We start from the raw sequence: 17,240 nt of genomic DNA, 5'->3' as shown, positions 1-17,240 counted from the left end.
GGACATTCAGCAAGTATTTATGAAGTACTGGCTATATGCCATATGCACTGATACACACACATATACATGTGTATGTGCACACATTGATATGGTATATTTTTATATGATATATTTATATATGGCATGTGTTTATATCTGTTATACATTTAAACATGCATAGACACATAAAGCATAGTTTATAGAGTAAAAATATGAATGTTAGAGTATCAAAAATGAGCTGGGAGGCCGCCTACTAAACCCATGACCATTGTTGTGCCTGGGGACTGGGACAGCAATTTCATCAGGGAGAGTGGCAGCTAGAAGCAAATGTTACAAAATAAAAAGTCTGTCTGGAAAACACGTCTTTGTCAAGAGGCATATGGATTGAAATCCCAAACTTGCTACAGCCATTGTCCTGAAGGAGGTGAACCCCAGAGAAGCCATGAGGCTTCATGTCCTAGAGGAAGTGAACCCTAGAGGAGACCCACAAGACTTCATGTCCTAGAGGAAGTGAATCCTAGAGGAGACCCATGAAACTTCATGTCCCAGAGGAAGTAAACCCTAGAGGAGACTTCATGTCTAGAAGAAGTGAATCCTAGAGGAGACACATGAGGCTTCATGTCTAGAGGAAGTGAATCCTAGAGGAGACACATGAGACTTCATGTCCTAGAGGAACTGAACCCTAGAGGGGACCCACAAGGCTCAATCTACCAAGTAGGTTGACCTGGCCTGGGGGTGAGGGGGTGGTATTTAAATCTTAACTCTTACACCTGAGAGTAGACTAAGACATCTCTTTGAATTAAGTCCATCACATGGCCTGGAAATCTCCCACAAATAATTCCACAAAAATTTATGTTATATCTATTTATCATTAGAAGGAATCGGTTACAACAGGGAAAAATTTTATAAGATAACATTAAGTGGAAAAAAATGTGTCTATCATAGGATTGAAACTATATAAAAATGACAGATATATGGACAGAGATTTAAATGAAACTTGGAAACTATCCAATTTATTAGGTAGATTATAGGAAAACTTGATTTTGATTGATGGTTTTCTTGTTTGTAAAATAAGAACAATTTTATAAAAATGACATTTTAGAAAAGAACTCTGACCCCATCTTGAGAGACGTTTCTCTCAAGACGGAAATTATCTCTGTTGCTTGAGCTTCTAGGAAGAGGGCCAAACCCTTGACAATGTTAACCTCTGAACCCACTGACGGTAATTCTGTTCTCTGCAACAGGGGTGGGCAAACTATAGCCCATGAGCCAAATCCAGCTCACCAAACAAGAATGGGTTTTACGTCTTTCAATGGTTGGGAAAAGCAAAAAACAATATGTTTTCTGACGTGAAAAATTGCATGAAATTCCAGTTTTAGTGTCCACAAATAAAGTTTTATTGGAACGCAGCCACGCTCATTCTTCTCCTTTTATCTATGGCTGCCTTCATGCTTCCAACAGCAGAGCTGAGTGGCAACAGAGACCATATGGAATGCAGAGCCTAAAATATTTACTATTTGGCCCTTCACAGAGAAGGTTGCCAACTCCTGCCCTCCGACATCAGTTCACCATGGCCTAGAGATATGAACCTCCCACCTTTATCCTCATTCCTGCTCACTTCCTGGGGGGGTGGGGGGAGAAGGAGCATCATTGAAGTCATCTGAGTGCCAGTGTCAGATAAAGCTTGAGAAATATGTGCCTTAAAGCTTCTAAAATACCCTCCTTTTTGTTCGTAGAATGAGGATTCGGGTATAATAAACACTTCATGGGGGTTTTAAAGCCGTGTAGTTAATACTTGCTCTCTCTTGGAAATGAAAAGCTCAGTACACTGGGACTGTTGTCCCTGCTGCTGTTATCATTGACGATCATGCTTCTGTCTGGTCAAAGAAGCCGTCACAAGCTGTCACACTCCTACTGCTCTTTACAAACGAGACCTTTTTCCAACCGAAATAATAACGCGTGAGTCTAATTAGAATAAAGCTCATTAGAAACAGAGATGGCCATTAATGCCTTGACTGATTTTTCTAATGAAGTAAGTCGGAGGAGGAGACTTGAACAGCGCAGCTAATTATTTTTGCTTTTTTTTTTTTTTTTTGGCATTTCCTCAAAACTGTGGTTAGAAATTGTTGTTGGACTGTTAGTGAAAATGCTGCTGGAGCACTGACGGAAGACACCCTGCCACTTCCAGCCCCGAGGAAGGGGTGGAGGGCGCCTGCTTTGGGCCCGCTGCCCCGCAGGCGGAGGGTGGGGGAGGGCCTTCATTTCCACTTTTCCTCTCTTTTCCCGCCTCCTGCCTCCACATCATGGGTGTTCTGGATTCCAGCTCATCATTCACAGATGCTCAAGCTGTGGCATATAGCTCTCCTGCCCCTGTATTCCGGGGTCAGGGACAGAGCTTTCAAATGTCCAGATTCTCGTGGAAATTTGGATCCGAGGTTGCCTCTGGATGGTGCTGCATGGAGGCAAAGGTCGGGAATAAGAGGCATTAGGCGGGCAGCGCAAGGATGTGGCCCATTGAATCTCTGCGCCAAGATACAGTCGCAGCAGTTGTGTTTCCTTAATGGGGGTGTTCTTGGGCGCCCCGAAAGCCACAGTGCAGGATAGCAGTCTATCCAGGAGGCAAAGCTATGTCGAGAAACTGAAACTCAGGATGCCCCCGATTAGGAAGAGAGAGGAGGAAGAGGAATCATATCAAGGAAGCAGACAGGAAGTAGGAGAATCAAAATAATGCACAGGGCAGAAACTAACGGTGGTTCCTGGTGTCATCCGGAGAGGTAAAGGAGAGGAGAACGAATGCTTCCTTTGGTCAGTCAGTCAGTCAGCAAACAAGAGCCTGCTTTATGACAAATGTAGCTCACAGTTTGAGACAGAAATAAGCCTCATTAAAACAAACTTCCATAATGAGCCTCCGTTACAAAACTTAATGTTTGCTTTCTACAAACATGAGAGTCTTCCCTAAAATATTTAGTTGTCTGGCCCCTTTGCAGTACCTGTGAGGTTTTTAATCAGAACTTTGTGACAACAACCAAGACTGAGTTTAAGGCTCCGGCATGAATATTATAAAAAGAGAACCAGACTGGGAATGCAAACTGGTGCAGACACTGTGGAAACGGTATGGAGGTTCCTCAAAAAATTAAAAGTAGAACTACCATATGATCTAGTAATCACACTACTGGGTATCCACCCAAAGAATACGAAAACACTAATCTGAAAAGCTATATATACCCCTATGTTTAGTGTAGCATTATTTACAATGGCCAAGATATGGACGCAACCCAAATGTCCATGGACAGATGAGTGGACAAAGAAGATGTGGTGTGTATATATACACAATGGAATATGACTCAGCCATAAAAAAGAATGGAATCTTGCCATTTGCAACAACATGGATGGATCTAGAAAGTATAATGGTAAGCGAAATAAGTCAGTCAGAGAAAGACAAATACCATATGACTCCACTGGTATGTGGAATTTAGAAACAAAACAAATGAACAAAGAAAAAAAAAAAAAAGAGAGAAACCCAAAAATAGACTGTTAACTATAGAGAACAAACAGATGGTCACCAGAGGGTAGGGGGTGGGGGATGGGTGAAATAGGTGGTGGGGATTAAGAGTACACTTTTCATGATGAGCACTGAGTAATGTATAGAATTCCTGAATCACTACATTGTATACCTAAAACTAATATAACACTGTATGTTAACTATACTGGAATTAATTTTTTTTAAAAAAGGGACAGCTGGTGTTCCTATTACACTTGCATTAGATTGACACTTAGAATTTAGCTGTCCAGATGCACATTTTTAAATCAAAACATAAAATTGCAATTGCCTTGTCCAAAAAAAAAGAGAGAGAGAGAGAACCAGACATGATTCCTTATGTGGTTTACATAAGCATTATTTATATAAATAAGAATGCTAAGTAGTAGACATAGGATTCTGATACCAGCTTTTATTCCCCCATCTTGCATTCCTGCTGCCCTCTGCTAAATTCCAGGCTCTTCTTGAGACCCAGGCTGTGCCCCAGTCTCTGCTGATTCTGGTGTTCAAAACTTACTCTTTATCAGCGGTGTTGTTGAAAAGGACTGCTTTTCCTAGTGCGATCCACAAAGTGGTGACAACTTGCTTCACTTATTAAAGTCCAAGACACTTCCAGAAGACATCATGTAACAACCTCCGTCCCTACACACACACACACGCACGCGCGCGCACGCACGCACACATGCATACACAGCAACACCTCCCTCCAAATGCCTGAGTATTCATAACCATTGTGACGTGGGCCACACAAGGATGAACGACACACTTCCTGCTGCCTGGAGTAAGGGAGGCAAACATTTTGGCTAAAATCACTATAAAGTGTGGTGGTGGGATGGAAGGGAAAAGATTCTCCCTGAGCAGCTGGGGGAAATGTCACTTGAAGATAGGATGTTGGAACACCACCGTGAAGGCTGAGCGGCCATAGGGTGACAGCTGGGGAGGCGGGTATGCGAGAAGGGAACAATATGTGTGAAAATGCAGTGGTATCCAAGCAGGAGCCGCTGGAACACAGGGGGTGACGGGTCCGGTCATTTTGTTTATGTGTCTCTTTGGTCGCAGAGTGTGCTTGGACCATCCCTTAGTAACCACTTTTTTTCTTTGGGATATTTGATTGAGGTTTTTTCCATGCCTAGTAAAAAGGCTGCAATGAAAATATTTGTACATATACTTCTAAGAACTTTCTGAAGATATCATTTACATGGCATAAAATTTACTCATTTTATATGTGCAATGCAGTAATTTTTAGTGAATTTACCAAATGATGCAACCATCACCACCTTCCAGTGTTAGAACATTTCCATCACCTCAAGAAGGTCCCTCCTGCCAGCTTACAGTCAATCCCCAGGCCCACTTCCAGCCCCAGGGAAACAATGCATGTATTTTTTTAAAACCTATATTTGGGGGTTTATCTTTGAGACTGATTTCAGTGATTGCTCTAATAAAGGGTATGAACATTTTTATGACTCAGTAGGTATTACCAAGGTACCCTTCAAAGCCGCTATACCATTTGACACAGCTGCCAGCAAGATAGGAGAATTACATTTCTTCGTGTACTCTCAAGAAGTGGGTGTCGCTATTTTTCAATAATATCTAATTATTTGATTTATATTTTTTGATGACTGAAGCAGACCATTTTTCTATCTCTGTGTTCACTGGTCTTACTTCATTCTGAATGAGTTTCCAGTTTATACCCTTCCTTCCCTCTTACTGAGATCCTCTTACTGTCCATTTTTATAGGTATGAGCTCCTTCTATAACTCATTGACACATTATATGCTACAGGTATTTTTCCCATTATGAAATTTGCCTTTTTATTTTATTATTTTTTACCCTGCAAAAGTTCATTTTCACATGATCAAGTGTGTTCCTCTTTTTTTCTTTTCCCTTGCAATCTTTTTCTATTCCTTTGTATAAGTTTATTTCCCTCTTTCCCTGAGAGCTATTTCCCTCTCCAGAACCCTGACAGAAGTTCTGTTGTATTATTAAGATTTAGCACATCCATTCTCTTGGAATCTGTCATTCCCGGTGATCCCCTTTGTCAGCTACTGAATTCTTACCTCTCTTATGCTGTGTATCTGGGATATCTTATTCTGTGCAGGTGATGTTTTTGATGGGTCAGTTTTAATAAGATCATGGGGAACGTGGCACCCTTGCAAGGGAGAGACCTAGATGGAGCCCTGTTATTTGCAGATGAGGGACCAAGGTGTGCTGTCGGTCTGGGAAGAATAATCCTTTGGTTCCAAAGGCCTAGATTAAGCCATTCTTTGGCAATTAGAAAGAGGCAGAGTTTGGGTCCAGCTGTTGAACAGTGTCATGGGCAGCATGGAAAACTATCTGACATTTTCCAGCCTAAAAGAGAAGGCTCCCAGTCTGGAATAGGGTAAATGGAGACCCATCCTACATTAGATGCAAGGTCAGAGGGGGAAACCTCTAAGTCCCCTTTCAACTCTGAAACTTCACAACTCTAGATATTTTTTTTTTTTTATATAACTCTAGATACTTTTCATCCTTTCACTTATGCAACAAATACTCACTGAGCATCTCACATGTGGCTAACACTAGTCTTGAGTCCTGAAGATGCAGCATTGTATAAAACAGTCCCTGCCTACCTACTGGTTCTATTCAAGAGAGAAAACAGCCCAATAAAGAAAGGAATTAATATATTAATGTCAGGAAATGATAAGTAATATAAATAAAAATGAAGCAGAGTAAGGGAAGTGCTATTGTGTATAAAGTGTTCAGGGAACCTGAGGTGGCATTTGAGCAGAGATCCAGAAAATGAGAAGTGATGGATGTGGGGAGGGCTGAAGGAGGGGGAGCCAGTCAGGACGGCGGAAGAGGGACAAGCACCCAAGTGCTTGGCTTGTTTGAGGACTTGAATGTAACTGACTCATTCAGCTGTGGGCCCAATTTCTCACCTAGACAGTTTTTTCACTCCTGCATCTGTTGATCTCATTTTTTAATATCATCATTAGAGCCCTAATTTATTAATTACCTCCCTCCCATGTGCCAAGCTTTGCTAAACACCTTACATGTATTACTTCTGATTCCCTCAGCAGCTGCATTCCTTCCTAACTGCATGTTAGGTCTTACTGTCCCCATTTTATAGATGGAGAAATGGAGACTTGATGCATCCTCGCAGTAACAACCATATGGTTCTGATCTACCCCACTGGAAAAATACTCAGTTCACAGCTGAGTGTTATGTACTTGAGGTGTATGTATTAGGCTGAATGCACACAGGTCTACAGAAATGTACTAGAGACTTCCAAGATAAAATCACACCTGTGACTGGACGGCCAGTCCTTGACTATTTGTCTAGTTAAACTTAAGGAGAAAAGCACTGTAGGTACTTTGGGGGAACAATTCTCTTATTTGAAGTCACTCTTTGAGCTGCTCCTTTTTAGCAGAATTTAAAATTAGGATAATGGTCTTTCCTTCCCTCTTCCTTAATATCCCTAATTCTTAGCCTGGACATTTCAACAAACAAAGAATCCTTACCCTAGAACCTTGGAAATGTATGTTCTGAGCTGACATAAACTTCTTTGAGTTTCCAAGGAGATAGCACACACAGCTGATGAGGACACAGAAACTTATACAGAGTAGGGGTGTGGTGGGGAAAATCTCCGTAGACAAGAGCTCTTCGAGATTTTTGAGTCTGCACCAAGATGCCCCCGTGGTTCTTCAAACAACCCTTCCTTGTCAGCATCACCAGGACTTTCTGGCCTTCCAGCTTGCGGGGGCCTTGTAAGGATCTTGTTCCCTGTAGCTTTTGGTGGGTCCTTTGCACAAGGGTGGAATTGTGTCCACCGGTCCCAATTCTGACTGCGGGGAGCCTCTTTACAGACGTCCCTTTTGTAGCCCCTTTACAAGGTAGGGCTGCCTCAGTTAGGAGGATTGCCATGTTCCTCCCAAACCCAGCTCACTCCCACCTCTGTCTTCTGACAGCTGAAGGTTTTCAGGTTCTCTTTTTAGCACAGTTCTTTATAAATTTACATGAGACATGCAGTCATGTTGTAGAAGGCCTGCCCGTGTGCAGGTGGGGTGTTCCTGTGACAGTTCTCAGGTTCCCCATCCTTAGAATGGCGCCGGCCCTCTGGGAGCTGTTACTCTCCAAGCCTTTGATTTCCAAGTTTTCCATCCATGAAATATTTGGTTCTCGGAGCTGCAGGCCCGTGATAATAACAAGCATGGAACTGATTGCAATTTGAATTTAGTTGTCAGCTCACTGCAGTCATAACAAAAAGGGTGAGGATGAACCCTGTGGACTTGGGCCCCTCTCAGGTTTCCCTCCAGGTAGCAGGGCGCCACTCCCCCTGACAGGGTCGGCGTCAGCCCTCAAGGAAATAGTGTCTGCAAAGCAATTCATGCCATTTTCCTCCTCCTCCTCAGAGTGATTATAATTTCCGAGAAGCAAATGCTCAGGAAATGATCATTGCAGTCTTGGGTTTACACAGACAGTTGATATAGATTTGTCCCTCCAAAGGGGGTGCTCCCTTGTGGTGGCAGTGAACGTGGAGGCTCTGGAAAGCTCTTGCTGCGTTAACACATTAGCTGGCTGAGCCTTTGATTTGCGGCCTCATTTAGATAGAAGAAGGAAAGGGCCTTAGGTGTCAGCCATGGAAGTTTTATCCAAGTGCACAGGGTTCTGGCCTGTCTGGGCTACAAGGCTGGTGGGGCAGGAGGAAGGTCTCCCCACCATCTATCTGATCACAGTTTATGACCACAGTCCTCTCACCGACAGCCACAAGGAAGGAGACCCCAGCCCCTGCCAGGGGGCTGGCCAGACCCAGGGCATATAACAACAGTGATCACGGTGATAGCAACAGCAGCTGACCTTGACTGACTACCTGCCACACACTGTTTTTCCCACTGAATCCTGATCACAACCCTGAAACAGAGACCACGATTATCCCCAGGAAACCAAAGCCCAGTATTTTGCCTGTTGTCCCGCAACAGTGTGTCCATTTATACGCTGGATATGTCCTCTTTAATTTCCTAATAAAAACTGCACGAGCCCTGCTTTTCCCCTCTAGCTAAACACCCGGTGCCCATTTGCAGATTTCCTCCCTAAGCCTCACGAGTTGAGGATCTGTGGGACAGCATCATGCGATCTGTTTCTAGCTGGTGTGTTTGGATGTGTCCTGCTTCTCCCATTGAAGAGTTGAACTCCCAACCGTCAGGGTCCACGAGGTTCTCCTTTCCGGCTCTCCAACACATGGCTCCCCTGAGTGGCCTGGGCCAAGCCTAGGATGGAATCCGCTCGGGCAGCGTCACCAGGGAGGCTGTTGATGGGGGATGACTGCTGGGCGCATGCTTCTCTTCTTGGGGAGATTGCTTACCCAGTTTCTTTGCCCAGGAGATGTTTCACGCCACAGGTAAAGTAAGCCTGGAGGTGACATGGGGCTCAGAAACTCTGCAAGTAGCAGGGGTGGGAAACCAAAACATGCTCGTTAGTGAGTCCCGTTCAAAGAGAACAAGCAAGCTGGGGCCATTTAGCATGGGAGCTGGCAACCTCTTGTGCTTTGCAGGCCCCAGAGACTTCACCACGTGGCAGCATTTTTTTTACCAAACACATCTGCATACACACATACAACGTGTACAGAATGCTGGGCCAGGCCCTATCCCATCGCCTTACGACTATTGCTTAATCTTCATCAACCATGTGAAGTAGGTATTATTGTTTTCTTCACTCTACCGATGGGGAAACGGAGGTACAGAGAGGTAACTTGACAAAGATTCCAGAGTTAGTAAGTCACAGAGCCAGGATGACTGTCTGGCCAGATGGTACAGCCCTTCATTATGATGACGCTCAACTATTAGGAGAACATGAAATATGTTCAGTGTACAGATACTGTCACAAAGAAACCTGTAAGACACTTGAGAACTAGTTTCATGCAAAATTGTTACTATCTTTAAGTTTACTTTTAAGAATAAATTCCAGTTATGTAGAGAATTCTGATCTTAAACGAATACCCCCCCCAAATTTAAGCATGTGTATACAAAAAGAGACAGGTTGAAGGGTACAAATAGTATTAATACCTGACCTTTTACAAAGCCCTTATCTCTGATACTGTGATGCAGGCAGGGAGGGTACTTTTGTTCCTGTCCTATCTCGAGGGATTACAGACCAAGAAGCTGAATGCTTTGACCAAGACAACCCAGCTGGGTCAGATGTGACGCTTAAATCCCAGTCCTAACCATGCCCTCATAGGGTGTATAACCTCCTGGAGAGAGGATGAAAAATGTTCAAAAGTAACGATTGTGTATAGTCCTTAAGCCTTCAAGTGACCTGTTTTGGTAGCGAATGAACCAAAAAAGCATTTTTGCCTTTCTTGTGCATCCTACACGTACCAAGCATAGTACCAGACATAGTCCCAGATTTGTTATACAGATGTCAGTGAATCTTTGGGGTTTTTTTTAACCCCCTGTTAGAGTGGATTCAAACTAAGACATCCCTGGATTATACCCTCCCCTTCTGTAGAATTATAAATTCCAGGCAAGGAGATAACAACCATAGATTATGAGCAGCCCTGACACCAGCCAAAAGTGACTTGTTCATTGTTTATTTCAGTTTCTCTTGCTCTTGAGAACTTGGTCTCCTGAATGGATCATCCATTTCGTAATTTCTTGGTGAAAGACTGAGTCTCGTATGTGCCTAATATAAGTTCTTACCAATATAAAGTAAGGGCTTATTTTGGGCTTGGTAATAACACTTCCGTGCCCTGAGGCATATACTGTTGATAAATCAGCCAACGCGAATTTGTTGACTTCTCTCCCTTGTGCGCCCCCCACCCCCCCGTAGTCGCTGATAAAGCCTGAGTTCTCTCCCAAGGATATAGACATTGAGAGAAAATTGCTGGGGATTCACTGTCTCGGGTTCTGCTTTGAATTCCTCACTCACCTGCTGCCCTTCTCTTTTCCCCTCAAGGGTCGAGATTACTGTTCCGAAGAGGAGGATATCACATAGCACCCATTCTACCACTGAAACCAGGAGCTACTGCTGTGTAAATAGGTTACACCCCGGTTGAAATCTTTGCCAAGGTCGGTTCTCTTCAGCGAACAGCACTCTAGCAAAAAGAAGATCGTTCCATATCCTATGCCCCATTAAATTACAGTGTTTCTTAATGAACTTGCAAAGGAATATTGCTAAAAACAAACACACACAAAAACTGTTATCGAACTTTCTTTGTTGCTGCTAGTTAAAACTTGTTGCAACTTCTCACTTCTCTTGTGTCCAGGTATGCAGCAAAACTCTGCAGTTTCACCTTAAAGATACTGTTGGTTTTACAGATGCTCTCCAAACTATTTTCTATATAAGATGAGGTAGTGGTGAACTCAGATATCAAACTTCTGTTGTAGAACTGTTCTGCTTCTAAGACAAGCGTCTCCTTCCCTCTCTCCTCCCTCTCTGTCTCTCCCGAACGGTCCAGAGCCTTGCTTCTTACTGGCAGTGTTGTGCTTTGGAGATGGGATGGTTGCTATGGCAAGCCTTGTTTCCCTGCTAAGAAGAAGTAAAGAAGCCATTATCCATTAAAAGCACGTGGGGACGTGACTCCCGGAGTGACGGAGTGACGTAGGAGTGGGCAGCAGGTGGTTTCATTGACTAGGTATCTTCATCAAGGATTAAGCTTGCAACATTGGCTTTGCTCAGATGCAGATGGAAGTGTGATCACAATCATTTTGAATCCCTCTTCCCCCCCCTTTTTTTTCTAAGAAAATAAACATTTTACTGTTTTTATGCATCCTTGTCTTCTCCCATTCATCCAGTTCAGTGTCTTACCGTGATCTTGGGTGCGGAAGATGAGCCCTCCTTTGCAGGGACACCGATAATTGAGCTTCCTGGCTCCCTACCCTCCCATCGATCATCCGCCACCATTGGCAAGGCTGCCAGTGGTCAGGAGAGATGAGGGGACATCCCCCTCGACATTTTAGGAAGCCCCGAAACCACCCTGTGTCCTTTCCTTTTGTCAGCAGATAAGCCATCCTACGTCCTCACTCGCTCCCTTCCGAATGCTCCGTGAGTCTTGCCACTTCTCTCACTCGTGGCACTGGCTAGGACGGTGCCAAGCGTTCGCCTACTGGAAACCTAGTACATTGACCCTGGTGATGCTATTTGGAGATGCGGAAGCCAAAGCCCTGGGGCAGTGTTGGGGAATGTGAACTGTGGGTTTGGTAGAGTTTATTTTTCCATATTATATGAAGAGAATGATCTCTTCTCAAAGACAGAAGTAATATTTTTAACAAATGTTGTCACAAGTAAATAGCAATCAAAAGGAGAAAATAACTTTTGTATTTTTTTAACGCGTTTGATAGCTTGAGGGTTCTCTTTGTTACTTTCAGGGCGGGGCACCCTGCTAAATGCTATGCCAACAGGCCAGGTGGGGCTTTGGGCCACGGAAACAGAAGGAGCACTGTAGGTTTCTCTCTCGGGGGGTTTGAACGTGAGGGGCTCGGGATCAGCCACACTGCCACTGTCCAAAGGTGGGGAGTCGTTGTTTGTCCTGGGTAGCCAAGAGATCACCTGCCACAGACCAGAGTAAGAAGCTAAATGTGCTCTTACTGAGAAGATGAGCCTTGACTTTAAAATCCATCCGTGTAACGGATGGCGCCAGGGATGGGCTAATGGGGAGATTCCTTATCTGCCGTTAGACCCCAGGGCACAGAAGTGAGGGGCAGGAAACTCTGTTAGTGCTACAGAAAACGGACTCACATGGTAGCAACAAAAGCCCTTAATTCTTTCAGGCAGCCGCAGCTACTTTGGGGAGCAGCTGTGGTTGTTACATAAATAGAGATGCGGCCAAAATTTAAGGCTTTTTATCCTGCTTCAAGCAGAAAAATGCAAAGAGAGTCAAGTCGCCTAGGGGTTCACGTTCCCTCCCTTTGTATGGTTTTTGGCCAAGTTACTAAAATAGTTTTCCTCAGCTGTAAATGAACTGCTGAGCCCCACCTGAAACTTGTCCACGTGGGACTTTGTTCACTGTTATGTGATTTTCTGATTCTTCTCGAGCAAGAGGGTCGCAGGCACTAAGCATCTTCCACGGGGCTGCTCTACCTGGTGTCTCAGAGAGTGTCTTCCCAGAAAAACCGCCCACCTTCTACCCAAAGATGATACATGCTCATATCATTTTTTCTAGTCCTGTTTAGCATTTTGACATGATATACATGTGCCCAGAACCAAGTGCTTCTTGGGAAGTTGACTTTTGAGTGTTTCATAAAACTAGAAACTGGTTCCTGTGAACCCAGGGGCTTTTCACCTGGAGTTCTTGTCTCCCAAGTTTAACTCTTTGATGTGCAGATGTGATTTCATCTGCAGACAAATTTGGTATATCTGGAAATAGATCTGAGAAATGGGGTGGTTGAGTGGGTTGGCATGAGGTACTTGATTATGTTAGCAACACTCTAAACTGTCTGTTTTTTCCATCGTTGGCTTTAATCATAAAATTGTCAAGTGATTTGTGTTTGTACTTTATTTTTTTATGGCTTCTGCAAAAGGTCTAATGCAAAAATATTTTGCCCTTTTTTTCTCCCCATGTATCTGAACATGAAGCAGATTGTCTCAGATACCATGAAAAGAATCATCCAGAAACTAGTGCTTCTGCCGCTGACGACTCGGGGAGATGGAAGGAGGGAGGGAGGGGAGCGGGGAGTAGCCTGGGGGAAGGAGGTAGAAAAAGGAAGGACGAAAAATGGACTGTGAGACACCTTCAGCAGAGAGAGTTGATAGCACGGCGGCGGGCTTGGGTGCAGTTCACAATCCAGCGGCCTGGCCGCCAGTGGGTGGGGCCGACCATCTAGAAGATTTACAGCTGGATCACACTCGCTTTATGTGCTCCGAGTTGTGGAGTTGTCAGAGTTCAGCAGTATATGCGCTGCTTTCTTTTGGTTGGCGGAGATTCAGGATCATGGAGTACTTGCTGTCCATAACCGAATACGTGTTTGTTACTGGCACAGAACCTCAGCCATGCCTCCGAGCCCCCAGGCTGGAGCACGGAGGGGTGTTCTGGCCGATTTAGGGACAAAGAACGAATGAAGTCCAGAGACGAGGACACTAGGTCAGCCCGCGACGGCGGCAGGGGCCACCCACGGGCCTGCGGCGGGGACTGGTCTCTCCCCCTCTGCACGGCCCCTGCTCTGAGACTGGGCTACTCCGCCTCGAGTGAGAGATGGGCTAGGCTGGCGGAGGAAGGAGTAGCCTCAGGTCCTTTGTGCCAGGCAGGGAAGCCCCTCCATGTCGGGGGCGCCCCCAGAGTCAGCCCAGGATGACCCCCCCCCAACGCCTGCAACTGGACAGCCCGCCGGTGCAGCCCAGAGCTGATGGCACCCGTGTTTCCATCCCACTGGATGCCATCCTGCTTCGAGTTCTAACTGCCCTCCTCCCAACCTCATCGAGACTTTTTTTCTCTAAGGGCCAGACTGTCCCAGAAGCCTGCTAAAAACAGAGATTTTACCTCTCACGAATTTTACCTCAGGAGCCTGTGATACAGGCCAGCGTGTTGGTTACAAATTCTGCTTAGACATTAGGCAAGAATCTGAAAGGAGCGCCCCATCCCTACTGGTCTTAGGAAAGAAACCCCGTTAAATATGTTGGTTTCATAGGAAGAAAAATGATCCATGTCTCAAGCCAGGAAAATATTGACTCTGAATCTTGGACTCGAGGACTCTGATACGTTCTTTGTGAAAAGCAAAACGATTTGGTATCTAAGGCAGCCTCCCTCCTCCCAACTCCCAAATTTAAAAAAAAAAAGAAGTATTAGATTGCACTGGATCATTTGACAGAAAATCTGCCTTCTGTGCTTTTGCCCCTGGGAGGCATTTTCAGAGCTTTATCTCTTGGTACCTCTCAGAAAGTAAGTTTTTTGTGAAGTGGCGCAAAACCCCAGTAGATAAAGAAGACCTGGTCGGGGAGAGGGAATGGGTTTTTGGGGGCATGGTGAAAAGGTGGCTGGAGGCAGGGACATTGGCTTCTACATGTCGCATGCAGACCCCTGGGCCCCCACGCACCTGCGTTCAGTTCGGTGAGGCAATCGGCTTTCCCACTGCAAATGCCCTTGCAATAAACCTTTGGAATTTTGTGAATGACTTCTATGAATTGCCTTTGCCAGTGAATGGACATGTTTTTCCAAGGGGGAAAAATGTCCTTCAGTCACCTTTTCGCGTGTCTCCGGAAAAGGGTCAAAAACTACAGCAGAAACCGAGGATGCTGGGTGAATGTATTTACTTATGTGACCAACCTTCAGACTCACTAGCTCTCCCACGTCTTTCAGGAAGACTCTTGTACCTTCTCTGGGATCTAACCTAATCTTGGGGAAAGAGGAAACGGAACTGATATTTATCATTTATACTCACTCCGTGCCATGTCCTGTTCTAGGCATTTTGTAATTGTCTTGTGTCATCCTCCCGGTAATCCCGTGAAGTGCATTTGTGACCCTCATGTTCCAAGTAGCGTACCCTAAGTACAGAATGTGTCTATCCCCTATCAGTGCCCATGGGGAGAGGAGGAACGATGTCATTCAAGTATTTTCTGGATTTTGTTATTCTTTCTATGCCCTTTGCAACACTGTGAAAAGAACCCTTTGGGACTTCTCTCTTCCAGAATCACTCTTTGGCTCATCACCAGCTGGGTTTGCCATGGGGAATGTTTTCCTTGGCCTTCCCAAATCTGGTGAGCTACACACATACCGCAAGAGGCCGCTGGCTAACAGAAATTTAGTGCCCAGAAGGAAAAGGCTTTGGGGATTTAGGCACATGTCTCACTTCCTGGAACCCTTTCGGCATCTGGAAAAGGAACCTGTTACTTGTACGGTGAAATTCCAGAGGCAGCCAGAACAGGCCTTTGAATGCTGTGATTGTTTCTGGGCTCCCAAGGCTTATTTCATCCCAGACTGCATCGTTTTAGGGTGAAAAGCCTTAACCTTGCAGAGAAGTGTGGGAGAACCCGATCGTCCAAGGTAGACGCAAGGCCTGGACCATTGACTTGAAATCCTTTCTTGTGGGCCAGGGCTGGATGTCTCTTTTTGACGTTTGAACCAGGTCTGTATTTTCCAGGCCAGTTGAAGCGCTGCAACTAAATGTGAATCTCTTTTGAGACTTTAAATGTTTTGGAGAGTCGTGTCGTGACTTGGACAGTCATTTAAATAACGTGTCCAAGGTCAGAAGAGCCCAAGAACTTCCCAGAGTTCCTTGCTTTGCTTCTGAAGGCTCGTCCTCTAAAAAAGATGACTCACATCTCCATGGCAACTGTTAAAGGTGGTGCCTAGAGGGGGCCCACCCCTGCCCTCACTGGGCTTGAAAGAATCAAAAACATTTCCTTGTGTAGAGGGGGTGCTAGTATGTTCAGTTTTCTATGAAAACTATCCCCAAGATCTTGCCTCTTTCAAACCTGGCAGTTGTCAGATTCCCTCAAGATGATGTGGGAAATGGCTCTTGTCTCTTGTAAGCCAGAGAAGTGGCTTTAATTCAGCAAGATTCGTTCTAAACCAAAGGCCTCATTCTAATACTGTCTTCCCCCTCTACCCAGAATTCTCCCGTTTTCCCTTTCCAAGAGTTATTTTTAGCCCAGGGCTTTGAACACGATTGAGTAAGACTTAAAAGCAGTAAAAAGAACATCGTAAACTCAGCCAGAACCGCCATAGGGTCTCCAGGGTTGCAAATAGTTCTAGAACCTTAGGGGCCATTTGGCCTAGACCCAGAGGGGCTCAAACAGCCCCCTTTTTTTTTGGCATTTTAGTCCAGACCTTCAGGGACTGTTCTTTCTTGACCGTCAAGTGAGCGAGGGAAGGGAGGCTTCGCAATAGATTTCAAGCCAGCTTTTCCATTCAAAACAAGATGCAAATTTATTTTTTAAAAGGCATATCTATTTTCCTGGAACAGAACCAGGCAGCTGCCTTATTAGGACTCTAAATTCGGATCTCTTTTCTTAACACACACACAGACACACACACACACACAGGTACTTAGAGAAAGAAAATATATAACTACTTTATCATGGAAATACTCCAAGGAAGAACTGTACTTTGCTCTTTTTAATCTCTGAGATAATATCTAGGAAAATGTTAGCATAACTCTAATAATGCCAGAACAGGAAAAGCTAGTGATCCCTCTTGCAAAACTTTGAGTTAGACTCAGTGAGGAGAACGGAGGTCTGTTGGCCAACCTGGCCTTGTGCCCTCTCTGGACCAAGATGCTCTGCCACTGGCACATTTGCCTCAGCTGGGCCTCTAGCCTGGATACTGGGGCCGGCATCCTGTCCCAACCCCTGGTGCATAAAGGGCGCATCCCTGAGGATACGGGCCACGCGCAGCCATATTCAACCACAGCGTTTCTCACGCACTCGCCAGCTCGTCCAGCGTGGCCCTGACTGGCAGCCCAGCCGTTGTGCTGCGACGTTCCGACACCAGTGTGTGGATTTGGGGCCCCTGCATCTGGGTTGTCCCAGATGGAGCATCTTTAGCATTGCCTTCTCCAGGGTTACAGACTCATTCATCCAGCAGACTATGTACAGAGCACCTGGTATAATCGCCTGTAACACCCAGTTAAGCCGAACACAGCTCCTGCCCTCGAGGAGCCTACCATCGGTCAGGGAGACAGTGTGGACACCATAAGCGTCAGTCCCGGGTGCTGTGGGAGCATCTTAAAGTGGCAGCTGCCCAGCTTGGAGAATCCGGGGGCTTCCAGAAAGAGGTGACATCCAAGCTCAAGTGTGTCAGAGGACTGAGGGAGGGC

The 17,240-nt window shown here is 45.2% G+C and overlaps 1 protein-coding gene across 3 annotated transcripts in view; it reads left to right on the top strand.

Moving 5' to 3' along the window:
• CUNH1orf21 (chromosome unknown C1orf21 homolog) overlaps window positions 1–11,256 on the top strand; it is a 219,401-nt gene extending 208,145 nt beyond the window's left edge. For all 3 annotated transcript variants that reach the window (XM_073900115.1, XM_073900113.1, XM_073900114.1), the window contains exon 6: window positions 10,447–11,256. In XM_073900115.1, the coding sequence (XP_073756216.1) occupies window positions 10,447–10,485 (39 nt within the window). In that variant the 3' untranslated portion in view covers window positions 10,486–11,256. The remainder of the gene's footprint in view (window positions 1–10,446) is intronic.
• Window positions 11,257–17,240: the final 5,984 nt, after the last annotated feature.

This window comes from Callorhinus ursinus, unplaced genomic scaffold (genome assembly GCF_003265705.2).
Source record: "Callorhinus ursinus isolate GAN/ISIS: 27379988/994484 unplaced genomic scaffold, GSC_fseal_2.0 scaffold13, whole genome shotgun sequence".
NCBI lineage: Eukaryota > Metazoa > Chordata > Mammalia > Carnivora > Otariidae > Callorhinus > Callorhinus ursinus.
This window is presented reverse-complemented; position numbering and strand designations above follow the sequence as displayed.